The 21,622-nt window shown below is 41.7% G+C and overlaps 1 protein-coding gene across 2 annotated transcripts in view; it reads right to left on the minus strand.

Annotated features, from left to right (window-relative positions):
• ENOX1 (ecto-NOX disulfide-thiol exchanger 1) overlaps positions 1-21,622 on the minus strand; it is a 136,916-nt gene that overhangs the window by 12,346 nt on the left and 102,948 nt on the right. Inside the window, exons 9-10 of one of the 2 annotated variants that reach the window (XM_029283160.1) lie at positions 9,728-9,835; positions 2,623-2,679 (exon numbers count right to left, since the gene is read on the minus strand). In XM_029283160.1, the coding sequence (XP_029138993.1) occupies positions 2,623-2,679; positions 9,728-9,835 (165 nt within the window). The remainder of the gene's footprint in view (positions 1-2,622; positions 2,680-9,727; positions 9,836-21,622) is intronic. The other variant, XM_029283161.1, reaches the window with a different exon arrangement.

Consider the following 21,622-nt stretch of genomic DNA (forward strand, 5'->3'; position numbering starts at 1 on the left):
GAGAGAGAGAAAGAGAGAGAGAGGGAGAGAGGAGAGAAAGGGAGAGACAGGACGAGAAGGAGAGCAAGGGAGAGAGAGAGAAAGAGAGAGGGAGAGAGAGAGAGAGAGAGAGAGAGAGAGAGAGAGAGAGAGAGAGAGAGAGAGAGAGAGAGAGAGAGAGAGAGAGAGAAAGCTCTCAGGATCTGTTTTTTTATTCCAATTTAAAATAACCTCCCAAAGATTTTCCAAATCGTGGAAGGAACATCTCTGCCCTTCCTTTGCAGACCGGATCTTGCTCCGGCTACGAGGGTATTTGCTAAATCCAGCTTGTCAACTGTATCAAATAGGTACTAATCCCATTAAATGCATTACAGACCACTAATAACCGTGCGGAAAACTGAGCAATCCTTTCCTTGCCAGACATTTTGATCTGCAAACACTCAGCCGGGAGCCTCGAGGGAGAAAGGATTGTCAACTTCCCTTATTAACGTATGTAATTCCGTAATTCACATTTCTCCGACGAGTCGCCCCGACGTATTAAATATCCAGCGTTTTAAAGAAGCATTTGCCGTGTTGCACACTTGACAGGCCTCTCATCTGTCCATCCACTGTATTGTATTGTATTGTATTGCATTGTATTGCATTGCATTGCATTCTATTCTATTTTCTATTCTATTCTATTCTATTCTATTCTATTCTATTCTATTCTATTCTATTCTATTCTATTCTCCTTTTATTGTATTGTATTGTATTGCATTCTATTCTATTCTATTCTATTCTATTCTCCTTTTATTGTATTGTATTGTATTGCATTCTATTCTATTCTATTCTATTCTATTCTATTCTATTCTATTCTATTCTATTCTATTCTATTCTCCTTTTATTGTATTGTATTGTATTGTATTGCATTCTATTCTATTCTATTCTATTCTATTCTATTCTATTCTATTCTCCTTTTATTGTATTGTATTGTATTGTATTGTATTGCATTCTATTCTATTCTATTCTATTCTATTCTATTCTCCTTTTATTGTATTTATTGTATTGTATTGTATTGCATTCTATTCTATTCTATTCTATTCTATTCTATTCTATTCTATTCTATTCTATTCTATTCTATTCTATTCTACTCTACTCTACTCTACTCCATTCCATTCTATTCTATTCTGTTCTGCATTCTATTCTGTTCTATTCCATTCCATTCCACTCCACTCCACTCCACTCCACTCCACTCCACTCCACTCCACTCCATTCCATTCCATTCCATTCCATTCCATTCCATTCTATTCTATTCTATTCTATTCTGCATTCTATTCTACTCCACTCCATTCTATTCTATTCTATTCTATTCTATTCTGTTCTGTTCTGCATTCTATTCTATTCTATTCTATTCTATTCTATTCTATTCTATTCTATTCTATTCTATTCTGCATTCTATTCTACTCCACTCCATTCTATTCTATTCTATTCTATTCTGCATTCTATTCTACTCCACTCCATTCTATTCTATTCTATTCCATTCTATTCTGTTCTGTTCTGCATTCTATTCTATTCTATTCTATTCTATTCTATTCTATTCTATTCTATTCTATTCTATCCGATTCCGCATTCTATTCTACTCCAATCCATTCCATTCCACTTTTAACAGAATTCTTATTTCTATCTTAGTACTTCATATTGTTTTTACTGCTGCACAGATAGTCCTCAACCTACCACAGTTCATTTAGTGACCATTCCTAGTTACAACAGCACTGAAAAAAATGGCTTACGGTCGTTTTTCACCCTTAACGACCTTTGCAGCATCCCCATTTTGGTCACATCATGAAAATTCAGACGCTGGGCGACTGATTTGTACTTATGACGGTCGCGGCGATCCACTTAACAACTGTGGCACGAAAGGTCGTAAAATGGGGCAAAGCCCACTTAAGAAACATCTCGCTTGGCGACAGAAATTTTGGGCTGAATTGTGGCCCTTAAGTCGAGGACCACCTGTATTATCAGTGGGGCCCGGAAAGGACTCTGGACGCTGCCTATAATTGCTTTGGTCTGAACATCAATCAAAGAAAAGCCAAATGTAACTGGAAGATTGGGGTCTTCACATGAGGTCTAGAATCCTGAACCTTTTTGAAATGAGAGCCGCCAACCTCATCGGCTTCTGAAAATTCAGTGCCGAAAGTTGAACATCTACACCAGTGTTTCTCAACCTTGACAATTTTAAGGCATGTGGACTTCAACTCCCAGAATTCCACAGCCAGCATTGCTGGCTGTGGAATTCTGGGAGTTGAAGTCCACATGCCTTAAAATTGTCAAGGTTGAGAAATACTGATCTACACCAACTGGGTTATGCCTATTTCTCCGTCCCAGGCGTATAAATGTTTCAGCAAATGAGAAATATTTTTAAAAAAACAACAACCAAAACACCTTTTCCACGATAAATGTCGCAAGGCAAGACCGCCGTTTCCTGTTAATTCTGGCAAGGCAAATTAAAAAAATAAAAATCCGTTCATTTATCTTGAAACAAGCACCCCCCCTTCGGTTCCACAAAAGGTTACTCTTTGTAGGACCATTAATCCATTAAAAGCCAGCTTTGATTTTTTTTTCCGAAGTGCAAGCCGAAAAGACAAACCCAAAAGTTGTACCTACTTTTGCCTGAGATTCGTCGTGCCCGTTCGTCTCTAACTCCTTGGCATTTTTTTTTAACTGCGGAAGAAAGAGAGAGAGAGAGAGAGAAACAAACAATCACGATTAGCGGTGTTTCACACAATTATTGTTGATTTATAACCAGGCAAGGCTTCCAATGAACAAAATATACGGAGCATACAACTCTAATGAGCTCTTTGCCGAAACCAGTTAGGACGCAACCTAGTTAAGATCTGATAGCTTGGCTTAAATAATAATAATAATAATAATAATAATAATAATAATAATAATAATAATAATAATAATAATAATAATAATAATAATAACAACAACAACAACAACAACAACAATAATAATGATAATGATAATGATGATAAAATAAAATAAAAGGAAGCCGACACCAAGACTGGATCGTTACTTTTTTTAAAAAATAATAAGATTAGGAAGCAGTCTCAAGGCATAAGAAGGGTGCAAAATTGGCTTTCAAGAGTAATAAATGCTTTCATTTCCCGTTTGGCTGCTATTAATTTGGAAGTTTGCAGCGGTTGCAGAAGTTGCTGCTAGCTAAATAGCGGGCAGCTAATAATTGCTTCTGAGTTACGAGTTTGTGAGCGTTTCTGCTCAGGAACCTGTCGGGAAGATAAAGCCGTTCATTTTGTGGCCTCCGTCTCGTTGACACCCAAATGTCTCCTCCACATCAGGGGCTGCTGAAGGCCATCAGGGAAAAAAAAGAAAGAGAAATATTCTTAGGTGGGGGAAAAAAAAATGAAATGTCAGGTTGCCTTCAGAAATTGTGGGTGCTTCGTTCACTGGAGGTTTTTTTTTTAAAGAAAACACCACCCAGCCATCTATCTGAAATGGTCTAGTAGGGCAGGGGTCTTCAAACTTGGCCCTTTGATGACTTGTGGACTTCAGCTCCCAGAATTCCTCAGCCAGCCTCCATTTTGTTTGTTAGATTTAAGACAGGGGTCTTCCAACTTGGCCCTTTGATGACTTGTGGACTTCAACTCCCAGAGTTCCTCAGCCAGGCATGTGTGGGAGTTGAAGTCCATAAGTCATAAAAGGGCCAAGTTTGAAGACCCCTGTCTTAAATCTAACAAACAAAATGGAGGCTGGCTGAGGAATTCTGGGAGTTGAAGTCCACAAGTCATAAAAGGGCCAAGTTTGAAGACCCCTGTCTTAAATCTAACAAACAAAATGGAGGCTGGCTGAGGAATTCTGGGAGTTGAAGTCCACAAGTCATAAAAGGACCACGTTTGAAGACCCCTGCCCTAGGGTCTCCTGCTTGAGCAGGGGGTTGGACTAGAGGACCTCCAAGGTCCCTTCCAACTCTATTCTGATTGATTGATTGGTTGGCTATTGCACAAAAATGCTGAGGCATGGAGGGGAGGTGATCTGGCTGTGTTGTAACAGAACAGAACTATCTCTTTTTTTGGGGGGGGAAGGACCTTGGAGGTCATCTATCCAACCCCCTGCTCAGGCAGGAAACCCTATACCATTTCAGACAAATGGCTGCGCAGTCACTTCTTAAAAACTTCCAGGGTTGGAGCATTCACAACTTCTGGAGGCAGGTTGTTCCATTGGTTAATTGTTCTGTTAGGAAGTTTCTCCTTAGTTCCTGGTTGCTTCTCTCCTTGATTAGTTTCCATTGCTTCTTGTCCTGCCTTCAGGCACTTTGGAGAACAACTTGACTCCCTCTTCTTTGGGGCAGCCCCTGAGATATTGGAAGACTGCTATCATGTCACCCCATGTGTCTTGTGTGGTTTTGGCTAAACTGTAGAATGTTTGTTTCATTGTTCCAAATCACTGGACTAGATGACCTCCAAGGTCCCTTCCAACTTTATTATTATTATTATTATTATTATTATTATTATTATTATTATTATTATTATTATTATTATTATTATTATTATTATTATTATTATTATTATTATTTTTGTTGTTGTTGTTGTTGTTGTTATTGTTGTTGTTGTTATTATTTTGTTAGAAAAAAGTTTTAGGTTTATTTATCAAAGTTTTCTTACAACTTCGCTAGACAAAGATTCCTCTAGGCAACCGTGGCTCTTTTATGACTCGTGGACTTCAACTCCCAGAATTCCTGAGCCAGCTATGCTGAGCCAGCTATGCTGGCTCAGGAATTCTGGGAGTTGAAGTCCACGAGTCATAAAAGAGCCAAGGTTGCCTACCCCTGCTCTAGGAAGATCAGAGAAGAGAGTTCCATGGGATAACCATCCTAGGCTGATCATTGTTGTATCAGCTATGCTATATTGTAGACGTGGAGAGAACCGCTCCAGGTCAGCTAATTTTTCAGCAGGCCATTTCAAGTGATTTGTAAATTCTATTTTTTACACTTCTGACCCATTTTCATCCAGCTGTAGTAGAGAGGTATTTTTTTTTAAATATGTCTTCTAGATTTCCTCCCCTTGAGTCCAACAGTTCTAAGCTTCCATTTCTTAACAATAGTTCTTAAGATTGAAATTGCTAGGTGGAAGCACTTATAGATGTTTTATCACCTTTATCTGCTTTGTAAGGGTGAATTATTTCCCACTTCAAAGGCTGAGACAGCTGTTTAGAAGAGGCCACCCTGGTTGAAAAGAGACCGAACAATTATCGCAGCCTGAGAGACGAGAAAGATAAGCTCGGGGTGTTTACCCCTGGGACGATCACCTGGCAACCTCTGGAGCCACTGTCTTTGGGGCCTTATTAACAACTTTATGGGGATGGGTTTTTTTAGGACTGATATACTGAATCAATTAGAAGGATGCCCGAATTTCTGCAGGTATCTTTCCAACTATTTTCTTACTTTGAACCTGTAAACAACTGCAGGCAGACTGTAAGTACACATTCAAATGTATGATATGATGCTGTTCTTGTGTTTGTAACTATGTCATGCAGAAGACATGGACAGTGTAGGAAAGATAGATGATAGATAGATAGATAGGTAGGTAGGTAGGTAGGTAGGTAGGTAGGCAGACAGACAGACAGACAGACAGACAGATGGATGTGGATGGATAGATGGATAGATGGATAGATGGATAGATGGATGGATGGATGGATAGATGGATGGATGGATGGATGGATGGATAGATAGATAGATAGATAGATAGATAGGGATGGATGGATGGATGGATGGATGGATAAGTGGATGGATAGATGGATAGATGACTGGATGGCTAAGATAGATAGATAGATAGATAGATAGATAGATAGATAGATAGATAGATAGATAGATAGATAGATAGATAGATAGATAGATAGATAGATAGATAGATAGATAGATAGATAGATAGATAGATAGATAGATAGATGGATGGATGGATGGATGGATGGATGGATGGATAGATGGATAGTTGGATGGATAGATGGATAGAGGGATGGATAGGTAGATTTGATAATTTTTGTTGTCTGGAGCAGATTTACCTGAAAGCAAATGAGAATTTTGCAGGATTGAGAACTTCCCAGAAGAATTCCTGATTATGGGAAGGCAGCTAAACCTACGTAGATTTACTTAAAATGTAAATCCCCAGGATCTGCAATGGCATTTCTCCCTCGCATCAAAACAACCAGGATTTTTCATTAACTAAACCCAGAGATTTTTCTAGGAGAAATAAATCCTTATTACGTGTGGTCAAACATGCCGAGCAGATCCTCCGTGAGTAAACCTTTAGATACTATCCCCCAAAAGATGCTTTACACGAGGGAAAAGAGAAGAAAAGAACTATTTGCCGGGCCTTGCAAAAAAGATTATTATTATTTTTTTTAAAAAATATCACTGAGGAAATGAGGCAACACCATACTGTGTAACTTTGTTCAGCAGAGAACAGAAAGAATCAGGAAAGAATCACAGGCTTGTTTTTTCATATTATCTGCTTTAACTCTCCACCCGCAAATTGGAATTCGCTTTGAGCAGAGCAAGAAGAGGGGGGGAAAAAAACCTCATTTATTCAGTGTATAAAATGATAAATAAGAATGCTAGATTCCCAGCAGCTAACAGCTACAAAAATACAGTGTACCTTCAATTAATGGGTTTCAAAATCAGAATCAGAACACTTAAAAGAATTCCATCCATCTATTTCTCTCTCTGCCTTCTGTCTTTGTGTGTGTGTGTGTGTCTGTGTGTTTTGTGTGCATGTGTGTGCATAGATGGTATGGGGGGGGGGCAGAGATTGACTTTGTCATGGGTGTTTTTGTGTTTGCAGGAAAAAAAGAAAGGAGGGAAAGATACAGAATAATGAGACGTTGAAATAGACAGCATCACGTTGGTACAATGCTAATAAATACAGGCCTTTTACACCCAATTCCAGCTCTCTGTTCCTTTTATTTCTTCCTAATTGCTTATTCCGACAATGCACAAATGTTTGAAAATGGCTATTCTATAGACGCGGAGAGCTCCACCGGGAGATCAAACGTTCAATTAAACGGTCTCGAATCGCACAATTTTATTAAAGAAGGATTTGGCGCAGAATTGAAAGACTCCCAAAACACGAAAAGAAAAAGGAAAAAAAGATATGGAAGACTGAAAGGAAAAGCGAAGGATAGAAAAAAGACTAAGAAAAAAAAGAAAAAATAACTACAGGAACACTCACAAGCCTAATGATTGCAATTTTCACCCCTGCGAATTACCTAGCATGGTTTCCCTTCTTCCCATAAGCCACCCTTCATCTGTAAATCCCAAAATCACCAATTCCCTTTGTCCGTTTTCAGCAAAAAAAATAAAATAAAATAAAATAAAGGTCCTTGAAGAGAATCCAGTCTTTTATAAAAGCAATTGTGGTTCCATCTGTAAGCAAACAAACCGATGTTGTCCTTTCTGCAAAATCAGCCATCTTCACTGTTTATTGCCCCACTGTGGATATTTGTGCGTTCTTTCATTTTTGTGTGTATGATAATATTGCTGCAGTTACCATATGCAAAACTAATTGTCCACCAGTAAATATTCTTAAATTAAAAGGAGACATTATATCTCTCTCTCCTTCCATCCATCCATCCTTCAATTATCTATTATCTATTATCTCTCTCCATTATCTATCATCTATTGTCTGTCTCAATCTCTCTCTCATCTCTCTGTCTCTCCATACATCCGTCCGTCCATCCATCCATCCATCCATCCCCTATCTACTAACTCTATCTCTCCATTATCTCTCTCTCTCTCTATCTCTCCATTATCTCTCTCTCTCCATCCGTCCGTCCGTCCGTCTGTCTGTCATCTATCTATCCCTCTACATCTATCTACGCATCTATGCATCATGCATCTATCTATCTATCTATCTATCTATCTATCTATCTATCTATCTATCTATCTATCTATCTATCTATCTATCTCTATCTCTATCTCTATCTCCATATCTATCTATCTATCTATCTATCTATCTATCTATCTATCTATCTATCTATCTATCTATCTATCTATCTATGTCTCTGTCTCTGTCTCTGTCTCTGTCTCTGTCTCTGTCTCTATCTATATCTATATCTATATCTATATCTATATCTATATCTAATCTATCAAATTTATCATCTATATCCAATTTATAAACCTGCCATTTCACAAGCAAGTGACTCTGGCAGCATACAACAAAACCAAAACAATAAATCTCTAAAAACATTATTAAAATAATGTTAAAAAAACTGATTTCTCAGCCTGAGGCTTTGGCCACATTATAGTCATCCTTCTACATCGGGGAAACTGAGCCAGGGAGCTTGGCCTCAGCTGTCCTTGTTAGCACGCTACGGTTTCATAACAGCAAGTTACCAAACCCAATCCTTTCCTTAATTTCACCAGCTACTTAATCTCTTGATAATCAGCAATGAATTAACTTCAATTAGACGACAGAATTACCAAGCTTTTATCAGCTTCAGCTGAAATGACTCTGGCTACGATGATATCAGACTTAACTCTGAGGTCCTGTCTACACAGTTGCTGCCTCAGCTCCCAAGGACCAGTTTCCAGAGAGCTCGACCATCTGGAGCAATCAAGTTCCCTCAAAAGAATGATGGGTAGCTGCTCTTGTTTGGGGTCTTGATGTCCTCCTTGAACAGTCTTCAAGGAGTTTAGGCAGGACACCATGAGAAGATGGACTCAGAACCGTAGGGCCACTGACAAGGAGTGCTTACACAAGAATTGCATCCATCCACTTCACAGTCTAGCACTAAAAAGAGCAACTGCGGTCACTCCCTTATTAAAAATAAGACACCACGGCTTTCTAATCTTGTCTCGACCCTCTGGGACATACTCCCACATCCTGTGAAGACTGATTTGCCCTTTCACCTACATTTTCTCCCTTGCTCAGAATAGAGTAGAGTAAGAATAGAATACGAGTAGGGTAGAGTAGGGTAGAGTAGAGTAGAGTAGAGTAGAGTAGAGTAGAGTAGAATAGAATAGAATAGAATAGAATAGAATAGAATAGAATGGAATGGAATGGAATGGAATGGAATAGAATAGAATAGAATAGAATAGAATAGAATAGAATAGAATTAAGGAATAGAATAGAATAGAATAGAATAGAATAGAATAGAATAGAATAGAATAGAATAGAATTAAGAAATAGAATAGAATAGAATAGAATAGAATAGAATAGAATAGAATAGAATAGAATAGAATAGAATAAGGAATGGGATGGAATAAGGAATGGAATAAGGAATGGAATGGAATGGAATAGAATAGAATGGAAAATAGAATAGAATAGAATAGAATGGAAAATAGAATAGAATGGAAAATAGAATAGAATGGAAAATAGAATAGAATGGAATTAAGGAATAGAATAGAATAGAAAATAGAATAGAATAGAATAGAATAGAATAGAATAGAATAGAATAACAGAGCTGGAAGAGACCTTGGAGGTCATCTAGTCCAACCCCCTGCTCAGGCAGGAACCCTATGCCATTTCAGACAAATGGTTGTCCAGTCTCTTCTTAATACATTCCAGTGTTGGTGCATTCACAATTTTGGGAGGCAAGTTGTTCCACTTATTTACTTAGGGACTCCTGGAGTCACACACTGCTGACGCTTCTCCATTCAGTTTACACTTTAGGGCCAACCTGGCTGCTTAAGAGACCTATAGAGAGCTATCCAAACGGAGAGGACCAACCTTGTACCCGACAAGCTACTCACCTGCTCCTGCAGGATCTTCAGCAAGGCCTGTGTGTGGGAATGTTCTTCTTTTGCTTGTTCAAGTTCCAACTTCTTGTTATTTAATTCTTCTTGGATTTTCAACAGTTGCTACAAAACAAGAAGGGACGTTGATAATTATGGAGGGTTGATTTATTTAGCCAGTATGGCAGGGGTCCTCAACCTTGGCCACTTTAAGACTTGTGGACTCCAACTCCCAGAATTCCTCAGCCAGTATGGCAGGGGTCCTCAACCTTGGCCATTTTAAGACTTGTGGACTTCAACTCCCAGAATTCCTCAGCCAGTATGGCAGGGGTCCTCAACCTTGGCCACTTTAAGACTTGTGGACTCCAACTCCCAGAATTCCTCAGCCAGTATGGCAGGGGTCCTCAACCTTGGCCATTTTAAGACTTGTGGACTTCAACTCCCAGAATTCCTCAGCCAGTATGGCAGGGGTCCTCAACCTTGGCTACTTTAAGACTTGTGGACTTCAACTCCCAGAATTCCGCAGCCAGTATGGCAGGGGTCCTCAACCTTGGCCACTTTAAGACTTGTGGCCTCCAACTCCCAGAGTTCCTCAGCCAGTACGGCAGGGGTCCTCAACCTTGGCCACTTTAAGACTTGTGGCCTCCAACTCCCAGAATTCCTCAGCCAGTACGACAGGGATCCTCAACCTTGGCCACTTTAAGACTTGTGGACTTCAACTCCCAGAATTCCTCAGCCAGTACGGCAGGGGTCCTCAACCTTGGCCACTTTAAGACTTGTGGACTCCAACTCCCAGAATTCCTCAGCCATCAAAGCTGGCTGAGGAATTCTGGGAGTTGAAGTCCACAAGTCTTAAAGTGGTCAAGGTTGAGGACCCCTGCCGTACGGCATAACACGAATAAGTAAAAGTTCCCCCTGTCCAGTTGTGTACAACCGTAGGGTGCGGTTCTCATTTGTTTCTTGGCCGAGGGAGCCAGCGATGTCCGAAGACATTTTCCATGGTCATGTGGCTCTCACGGCCATACGCCAAAGACGCACAGACCGCTGTTACCTTCCCACCAAATTGGTACCTATTTATCTACTCGCATTTGCATGCTTTCTGAACTGCTGAGTTGGCAGGAGCTGGAGCAAGGAACAAGAGCTCGCCCAGTCTCATAGTGCTCAGGTCTCAAACCCGGGTTCTCAGCTCTCCAGCTGGCAAGCTCAGCGTCTTTAACCGCTGAGCCATCGTGCCCCTCCCCCTCTTATCCCATGCATGGACTTACGATATACAGTATATATAAGTGTTCCACCTAAATTAAAAATTAAAAACACAGTAAAAAGTAAAGTTTCTCCTTAGTTCTAGGTGGCTTCTCTCCTTGATTAGTTTCCATCTGTTGCTTCTTGTCCTGCCTTCCGGTGCTTTGGAGAATAGCTTGACTCCCTCTTCTTTGGGGCAGCCCCTGAGATACTGGAAGGCTGCTACCAATTCCAGCAACCTCTCCTTGTATGTTTTAGCCTCCAGTCCCCTAATCATACTTTATTGCTCTTCTCTGCACTCTTTCCAGAGTCTCTCAACATCTTTTCTACATTGTGGTGACCAAAACTGGATGCAGGATTCCAAGGGTGGCCTTCCTAAAACTCCTCGCCGGCACACAACCAACCGCAAACCCGATGTCACATCTATCTAGGGCTGGCTAAAGTCTTATTTGCTGAAGGAGAGCCTCTGGCTTTAATAACATGGGGATAAACATGGCAAGCCCCTAAATAATTTATGCGCACAGTCCTTTAATATAATTAGTCCCTGGCCCGCCGCCACCTCATTTTCTGCGAAGCTATAATCCGAAATAGATTTGCGCTGAGTTGCCAAGAAGACCAAAATAAAAAAATAAATAATAAAAAAAATGGTTTTCTTCTCTGCGGGGAGAGCAGACCCTTGAAAATCGACGTATCAGCAATGGAAAGCCCCAGTGATGGAAAGGAAAGAGTTGGGTGACCGATGGTCGTGTTTGTTTATTCCATTATTAGTTTGTATCCTGCCTTTATTTTACAAAAAAACTCCAGGTGGTGAGTGTCTCCAATACATCTTCCTCTTCCTATTTTCAATCACAACAATCAACCCTGTAAGGTTGGTTGGCCTGAGAGAGGTGGGTGACCAAAAGTCACCCAGCTGGCTTTTATACCTAAGGCGGGACTAGAACTCACCGTCTCCTGATGATTGGCCCAAAGTCTCCCAATCGGCTTTCATACCTAAGGTGGAATTAGAACTCTGTCGCCTGGTGATTGGTCCAAAGACACCCATCTGGCTTTAATGTCTAAGACAGTACTAGAACTCACCGTCTCCTGGTGATTGGCCCAAGTCACCCAATCGACTTTCATGCCTAAGGTGGGACTAGAACTTTCAGTCGCCTGGTGATTGGCCCAAAGTCACCCAGCTGGCTTTCATAGCTAAGGCGGGACTAGAACTCCCAGTCTCCTGGTGATTGGCCCAAAGTCACCCAATCGACTTTCATGCCTAAGGTGGGACTAGAACTCACCATCTCCTGGTGATTGGTCCAAGTCACCCAATCGACTTTCATGCCTAAAGTGGGACTAGAACTTTCAGTCTCCTGGTGATTGGCCCAAAGTCACCCAGCTGGCTTTCATGCCTAAGGTGGGACTAGAACTCACCGTCTCCTGGTGATTGGCCCAAAGTCACCCAGCTGGCTTTCATGGCTAAGGCGGGACTAGAACTCCCCGTCTCCTGGTGATTGGCCCAAAGTCACCCAGCTGGCTTTCCTGGTTATGATGGGACTAGAACTCACCATCTCCTGCTTTCTAGCTTGGTGCCTTAACCACTAGACCAAACTGGCTTATGAGGGAAATTCTAGGGCTCTGAAAAGGCATTTAACTTTCCCAGCTCAACACGGAGCCCAGAAGATATGGAGCCCGTGTACTTCAAGGGGTGATGGAAGCGCTCTCCATATCCATCACTTTGCCTGGTGAACGTAAAGTTAAAAACAGCTTCCTCTACGCCAGTCCCGGTATCTTTGCTTTCGTCGACCTAATCCTTTGCATCTGCAAAGAATTTCTCGCTGTATTAATCTAATTAAACCAAAGAACAGAGCTCTGGTTAATGGATCATTCCATTTGCTTGTTAAAAATCCCCAAATGTGTAAAAGATGTTCTGGATAAGACATGGTTGATCTTTGTTAGGAGGAGGAGGAGGGGGAGGAGGAGGAGGAGGAGGAGGGGGGGNAGGAGAAGGAGGAGGAGGAAGGGAGGAGGAGAAGGAGGAGGAGGGGGAGGAAAAGGAGGGGGAAGAGGAGGAGGAGGAGGAGGGGGAGGAGGAGGAAGAGGAGAAGGAGGAGGAGGAGGGGGAGGAAGAGGAGAAGGAGGAGGAGGAGGGGGAGGAGGAGGAGGGGGACGAAGAGAAGGAGAAGGAGGAGGAGGAGGAGGAAAATATGGAAAGAAGCAGAAGAAGAGAGATGTTTCTCTTGCTGTATATTTTTTTTACAAAGAATACGAAAAGCTGCCCATTAAACTGGTAATGATGAAGTATGCAATTGTTTTTCAATTAAGCCAAATGCTCCAGAAATCCAAGTATGTGGAGGAAACAAAAAGGGTGAGTATGTTGCCCAGGCACCAGGAAAATAGATGCTACGAAGAAACGTGCCATTAATTGCAGTTAGCCAGGAGTTGGCACTTTGTTCAATACTGTCTTGAAAAGATCAGCCCATCTATCATTTATTAAACCTCATCTTCAGCCGAGGCTGCTTAGCCCTGGGGAAAAGTTCTCGAGTCGAGATAAACTTCTAAAATTAGTCAAAACTCTGGAGATTTTCCTTGATGGGAGGCAGCTGCCTAAGGAGAGATAGCTTAAGACCGTTCCCGGTTAGGGAGAAGGTAGAACTCGAGAGCCTGGATAGGGACGGACTTAACAATTTAGTAGGACACTAAAAAAAAACAAAATTCTTTAACAATTAATAATCATTCTTATTTCTAGAAGGTCGCATTTAATTCTTTCCTTTGGAAATTCTTGCAAAAGGTCCTTGTGTCATGGTCCAGTTTTTGGCTTAATGTCATGGTTCCGGCAGATGAAACTCTTCGGAAGAACTTCAAGGCATTGTTTACCTTAAAGAGTCTTTATTTGAGAAACATAGCGTGGGCACTAACACAGTCGAAGCCAAAAACTGGATTTCTCTCCCCTGAGCACCTAGTATCAAAGCACAATTCCCTCCTCCAATTAACAGTCATAAATCACATTCTCCAATTAGCTTGAAATGCAGGCTTCCCCTCCAGTTCTCCAGCCCGCCATTTCTTATCATCTCTTATTTCAATAACCTTGGTTTTCACACTAAGTCCTGTATTGTTATGTCTAGCTAAACTCTCCTGCACATTCCTCCTCTCCCCCACCAGCACCATCTAACTCTAGCTCTAACTCTAAGAGTAAAACACAAGAAGAAAAGGTTTCCATCTGTTGTCAAAGCAAAAACATCCGATGTTAGCAGCGTTGAAATCTTGGGTCATCGGGAAGCTGATCAACTCGCAGATGCAGGTTACTCCTTGACTTAAGACCGCCGCTGGGCCCAAAATTTCCGTTGCTAAGCGAGGCAGTTGCGAAGTGAGTTTTTGCCCCATTTTACGACCTGTCTTGCGACTGTTGCTAATGTGAATCCCTGCAGTTGTTAAGTTAGTCACACGTTGCTCAGCGAATCCGGCCTCCGCCTGGACTTTGCTTGTCAGAAGAGAAATCACGTGGACTCCGGCACACTGCAACCGTCATAAGTACATGCCAGTTGCCGAGCCTCTGAATATGGATCACGTGACCCATGGGGATGCTTCACACTGCAAAAATGGTCCTAAGTCACTTTTCTCAATGCTGTTAGAAATTGGAATGGCCGCTAAGAGAACAGTTGCAAATCAAGGACGACTTGTAGCATGATTTGATTAGCTTACAGAGATGATCCTTTTTTTAACCAGGATCTTAACTATCCCATTCCTATTGGCTATTGCTTCAACCTTGATCCCTTCTGAAGGGTTGACAAGGGTCTGGGGTCTTCTGGATCTGTTGGCTATTTTTCTTTCAAACTAGGAGTTTATTACATTTGGGAGAATTTCTGGATGGATAGCTGCATAGAGGTAGGCAACCTTGGCTCTTTTATGACTCGTGGACTTCAACTCCCAGAATTCCTGAGCCAGCCACACTGAGGGGAAAGGGAGAGGTTTCCAAGCTGAGTCATGCTGGCTCAGGAATTCTGGGAGTTGAAGTCTACAAGTTATGAAGGAGCCATAGTTCCCCCATGCTGGCTCAGGAATTCTGGGAGTTGAAGTCCATGAGTCATGAAGGGGCCATAGTTTCCCCATGCTGGCTCAGGAATTCTGGGAGTTGAAGTCCACGAGTCATGAGGGGGCCATAGTTCCCCCATGCTGGCTAAGGAATTCTGGGAGTTGAAGTCCACCAGTCATAAAGCAGCTTAGGCCTAGGCCAGAGGTAGGCCACCTTAGCTCTTTTATGACTCGTGGACTTCAACTCCCAGAATTCCTGAGCCAGCCATGCTGAGGGGAAATGGAGAGGTTTCCAAGCTGAGCCATGCTGGCTCCGGAATTCTGGGAGTTGAAGTCCACGAGTCATAAAAGAGCCAAGGTTGCCTACCCCTGCCCTAACCTTACTGATAAATAAGGGAGTTATCAATTAAATCTATAAGTCGTTGATAGTCGTTTATTTAAATTAATAAATTTAAATCTATAAGGAATGAAATTGGTTGGGGTTTTGAGGATACCTTTGGGGCAAGGGGGCGGGGGGGTGAAATCCTTTAACACTTTTAAGGAATGTTTTTATTACTATGGGATGTGTTTAGCTCAGTCTCATACGAGGAAAACGGAAAGGTACGCTAAGAAAAGGAAGCAGAATATTGCTGCTCTTCAGGAGAGGTTAAAAAAAAGAGAGAATTATCAGCTCTCTCTCTCTCTCCCTCCTCTTAAAAGCCACTCAGAGTGTGTCGGAACGGAGGGCTGTAATAAACGTAATGAAAGAAATAAATACACAGGCGCGATCCGATGCAATCTATTATCTTCCGTATCAGACAACATTTCTCAGGAAACGTCTCCGAAGAGAACTCAAAAGGAGAAGACGGGCAACTGCTAAGAGTCTTGCTGAGATTATCATTAAGTGGACATTAACGGTGCTTCCCAAGCAGAGAAGACTGGGGTGTGCGTGTTTGTGTGTGTTTGTGTGTAGATACGCACACATCCACATCTCTGTATATACTGGTGTTTATACTGATAAACAGGAACGTCTATGGAGATTCTCCGTCATCCAGATCACGGTTGTCCCAAAGGGGCTTTTTCAAGAGGCAACTGGACTTCCTTTGTTTTCCTCTGAAGATGTTTCGCTTCTCACCCATGAAGCTTCTTCAGTTCTTCTTCAGAAACAACGTAGAACAAGCCCATCAGGACAAGATTCTGAATTTAAAAGACAAAAGCCGCTCTTTGGAAGACAGCAAAGTCTACATTTTGGACAGAGAGGACCGCCGGTTTGAAAGAGGGGTCCAAGAGGCCATCTAGGTCCAAACTGAACAGCCCTCTCTCAACAGAAGGGGGAGGGATATGACACTACACAACTCCTGTCTACAACACAGTCAATTCAGCAGTTCCAAGAAGGCTCCACACCCATTTGCACCACTCAGGTGACCCTGAGGACACAGATAAGCCTCCAAGTGACCTCATTGACTCTCAGAAAGAATACTAATGACCAGATGATTGCAAGGAATATAAATCCTATCCCTTCCCCACCATTCAGTCAGAGCTGAAGAAGCTTCTTGGATGAGAAGTGAAACATCTTCAACGAAAAATAGCCACTTGTACGAAATGGTATAGGGCCTCCTGCTTGAGCAGGGGGTTGGACTAGAAGACCTCCAAGGTCCCTTCCAACTCTGTTGTTCTGTGTTCTGTATTCTGTATAATGGAAGTAAGTCATATCAGATGTGGGGGTGGGGGGTGGGAACCCATTTCCAAAGCATTTCTGCAGTTTGGTTGGTGGCTAAGTCAATGTAAGAACCTGGAATGTCCAATGTGGTTAAGTTCTTTTTGCCCAACAAGGACCATTAAACCCCCAATATATTTCCACCTTCCTTCCTACTACCCTATACCATTTCAGACAAATGGCTGTCCAATCTCTTCTTAAAAACTTCCAGTGTTGGAGCGTTCACCGCTTCTGGAGGCAGGTTGTTCCACTGGTTAATTGTTCTAACTGTCAGGAAGTTTCTCCTTAGTTCCAGGTTGCTTCTCTCCTTGATCAGTTTCCCTCCATTGCTTCTTGTCCTGCCTTCAGGGGCTTTGGAGAATAGCTTGACTCCCTCTTCTTTGTGGCAGCCCCTGAGATACTGGAACACTGCTATCATGTCCCCCCTCGTCCTTCTCTTCGTTAAACTAGACATACCCAATTCCAGCAACTGTCCCTTGTAAGTTTTAGCCTCCAGTCCCCTGATCATCTTTGTTGCTCTTCTCTGCACTCTTTCTAGAGTCTCAGCATCTTTTTTACATCGTGGCGACCAAAACTGGATGCAGTATTCCAAGTGTGGCCTTACCAAGGCCTTGTAAAGCGGTATTAACACTTCACGTGATCTTGATTCTATCCCTCTGTTAATGCAGCCTAGCACTGTGTTGGCTTTTTTGGCAGCTGCAGCACACAGCTGGCTCATGTTTAGGTGATTGTCCATATTTAAGTGATCTCTCTGTCCATTCTGCTGCAGCTTATACCCACCTCTTAATAGCCATACTGTACCTTTTTCAATTTACAGAATAAGAGGGCATTAGTCTTTAGCTGGCTGATGGGACTTTTAATTTAATGGGAAAAGGTTGCTGACAGGGACCATTACTCTCGTTCCCGTAAACAACTGTGTGTGGGCCAAAAGAACCTAATTGACAGACAAAACATTTCCCTTGCCGTTCACTCGTCTTTGCATTTGGTTTGCGTTGGTGAAGTCTGGAGACCCCTTGCTGAAGTTGTTCTGTTTTTCCATATGCCACTAAAACTGTTCCAGAATTCCATACGATGCTTAAGAGACCATAAGCAGAACTATTTCCCTGAATTAGGAAGATCACGTCTGCCTTTAAAGTTTGCAATTCTTCATTTTATGTAACAGGGGATTTTAATCAGATCTGACGGGAGGGATCTGACTGTAATCTACTGTGATAAAACAATGTTACACAAACTATATCTGCTTTCAGCCAGTTCTTAGGAAGGGGACCTCAGGCGTTGTGTAGAAATGGAAGGAAGAAAATGAAAGCTCTCTACAAACACAGGTTCACCACCACCTGGAAGGGCTGGCATCAGTCTTGATCTCTTGGAAGGGCTGACATCAATGTCGGCCATCTGGAAGGACTGACATTAATCTTGACCAACTTCAAGGGCTGGCATCAATCTTGACCATCTCAAAGAACTGGCATCAATCTTGACCATATCCAAAGACTGCCATCAATCTTGATCATCTTGAAGAACTGGCATCAATCTTGATCATCTCCAAGGCATGGCATCAACCTTGACCATCTCAAAGAACTGACATCAATCTTGACCATCTCCAAAGTCTGGCATCAACCTTGACCATCTTGAAGAACTGGCATCAATATTGACCATCTCCAAGGGCTGGCATCAACCTTGACCATCTCGAAGAACTGGCATCAATCTTGACCATCTCCAAGGGCTGGCATCAATCTTGACCATCTCCAAGGGCTGGCATCAATCTTGACCATCTCAAAGAACTGGCATCAATCTTGACCATCTCCAAGGGCTGACATCAACCATGACCATCTTCAAGGGTTGGCATCAATATTGACCACCTCAAAGGGCTGGCATCAATTTTGACACATGAAAGGGCTGGCATCAATCTTGGAAGTTTCAAAGAATGTCTTCTGCTCCCCTGCCTTTACTTTCCAGACAACTATGGAGGATCCCTTCTGAGGTGCTTTTCCTGCCCTTCTGTGGGCCGAGACACCTCATTGTTGCTTAGGAGTGGCTTTTCGTCCTTCTGTGTCCCACGCTTATTCTCACATCCCAATGATGTGGGAAAATAGCCACATTCGCCCTTTCAGAAGCAACGGCCGTTTCAATTCAGCCGGAATTCTTCGCTTCTGCAAAAACACTTTATCGATTGTCCTTTGAAAACTTTTTCCCAGCCCTACGAAGTAGCGCCAAGAGGCCATCAGGAACGCTTCTTTCTGTTTTCCTAAGGAAGTTTTCCAACTTTGTGTCAGAGATGATTCATGCAAGAGCCTGCTTTTGAAATGTTTAACAACTTTCGGTCGTGTACTTGGAAGTTAAAAAAATGTCCCGCTACGCAGAAGTGATTTTTCCCCCTGATTATAATAGTAGCCATCTCTTGCGGTTTTTACAAAGTCGTCTGGTAGTTATCGTAAACAAGCTTAAGGATCACATCTATCTACATCTTTAGGCAAAAGTCCCCAAACGTGAAGGGAAACAGATTAAAAAATAGATTCTCAAGGAATTATAACATCAGACATCCAAAAGACGAGGAGATGAATCTTGCTTTTCCCTTAGTGGCGCGTTCTGGAAACATTTTTATGAGAACACAAAGTTTCATTGGTAACGGTACTCAGCCATTTTAGACGGTGGGTGTCTCCAGAAGGAGAATTCTATGGAGGTATATCACGGAATTAAAATATTTCTGTGGCTCAGGGAGACATTTATTAAGTGGATTTTGCCCCCAATTTACGACCTGTCTTGCTCCAGTTCTTATGTGAATCACTGCAGTTCTGAAGTGAGTAACACGGCTCGCTTCCCCACTGACTTTGCTCCTCGGAAGGTTGCGAAAGGGGATCACGTGACCCCGGGACGTTACAACCGTCATAAGTACATGCCAGTTGCCAAGCATTTGAATTTTGATCATGTGACCATGGGGATGCAGCAACAGTCGTAAGTGTGGAAAAACACTGTGAAGCAGTATATAAGTCTAAATGCTGTTGTTATTATAATGGAGGAAGGAAGTTTCCATGTATAAAGCCCAGAAACGGATATTCAGAGAGATTTGAGCAAAGTGTCAGCCTGATTTTAAAAGTAGTGTTTCAGAGATCGATGTATTATGGCGTAGGCCAGGGGTAGGCAACCTTGGCTCTTTTATGACTCGTGGACTTCAACTCCCAGAATTCCTCAGCCAGCCACGCTGAGGGGAAAGGGAGAGGTTTCCAAGCTGAGCCATGCTGGCTCAGGAATTCTGGGAGTTGAAGTCCACCAGTCATAAAAGAGCCAAGGTTGCCTACCTCTGGCCTAGGCCTAGGCCCCTTCATGACTCGTGGACTTCAACTCCCAGAATTCCTGAGCCAGCCTGGCTCAGCTAGGAAACCTCTCCCTTTCCCCTCAGCATGGCTGGCTCAGGAATTCTGGGAGTTGAAGTCCACCAGTCATAAAAGAGCCAAGGTTGCCTACCCCTGGTGTAGGCGAAGACTGAAGAATGATCCCGTGAATCAAAACTTCCGGGAAAGAAATGATGAACTGAAAAACTGTGGCTGAACGAAGAGCCAACGAGGAAAACCTACTCCTCTCCAGACAAGGAGAACTTTTGAGATCACCCACAAGTGACTCCGGACGCTTGTTCCTCTCACAGGGATATTTCAAGACAGCCATCTCCAGCAGGATTAGACCTCTGAGAATTAAAGAAGTAGCTACCTTGCTCAAACCGCAGTTGGCATCTTTCTGGACACTACGTTTTCACACTTCCTTTCCTAATCAATTTCAGGAATTGCTTGCTAATTGCTTCTTAACTATAAGGAATCTTTGGATTATAATAATAATAACAATAATAAAGTTGGGAGGGACCTTGGAGGTCATCGAGTCCAACCCCCTGCCCAGGCAGGAACCCTACACCATTTCAGACAAACGGCTGTCCAGTCTCTTCTTAAAAACTTCCAGTGTTTAAGAAGAGACTGGATTTCACAGCCCCAGGTGAGTTTCCTTCCAACCTTAGTGAAATAAGTTTTAAATATGGACTTTTTAAAAAAAATTTTAAACAAGTTTTATTGGTTTTTTCATTTTACAAACAATTGCTTAAGAAACAACGTGGTGGCAGGGCAGTCAATTGTCCACAAAACAAAGTTATATTCATAAAGTTCAAATTAAGTCATTAAAAACCTCCTCGCTTTTCCCTCTAATGACATATTATATTCAAATTGATATATTACAATACAACTAAATCAATCATAGCAATCCTCAATAATCTTTCGTCTAAATAAATCTACAAATCCGAATCCTATATTGAGTTTACCTATTTCATTTACTATGTTCCATATTTCTAATCTAAATACCTAGTTAACACTTCGGGGGTCTCCCCATAACCTTTTTCCTTAACATATTCAATAAGCATTCATTAGTATCATTTCATCCTTTTTTCTTATTCCTCTTCCATTACGAATAACTATCAATTCTAACTAGAAAAGAAAATATTAATTCAAATCAGAAAGGGGGGGGAAAAAGAAGAGAAAAAAACAAAAAGAAAGACAAGACAAAAAGAAAGAAAAGAGAAAAAATACCTTTCTATTTCTATTATTCTTTATAATCTAACAATCAATCCCTCAATATCTGTATCAAATTTCTTTAAGGTCCTCCCAAAATTACTGTATCCAAAGCATATTAATACATAAACAAAACAAGTTATTATTAAGTTCAAACCTTAATTAGTTTTTATTCAATCTAATCTCTTATTTAACTGTTTTAAGCCATAAATCAATCCAAAATATGGACTTTTTGGTGGGGAATAAAGAGCAATAGGGATGTTAAAACTGTTAATTTTGAAAAGTTATGAAAAGATTAAGGGTCCAAAGTTGAAGCTTTGAAAAATTTTGTGAGAAGGGACAAAGAAAAAAAAATGAAGTCAAGTTTTAAGACGTTATTTGAAGGGATTAAAGATCAAGATAGTTATAAGTAAAAGGAAGGGAGATAAA

This window comes from Protobothrops mucrosquamatus, unplaced genomic scaffold (assembly GCF_001527695.2).
Source record: "Protobothrops mucrosquamatus isolate PMUCROS unplaced genomic scaffold, P.Mucros_1.0 scaffold28, whole genome shotgun sequence".
NCBI classification, from domain to species: Eukaryota; Metazoa; Chordata; class Lepidosauria; order Squamata; family Viperidae; genus Protobothrops; species Protobothrops mucrosquamatus.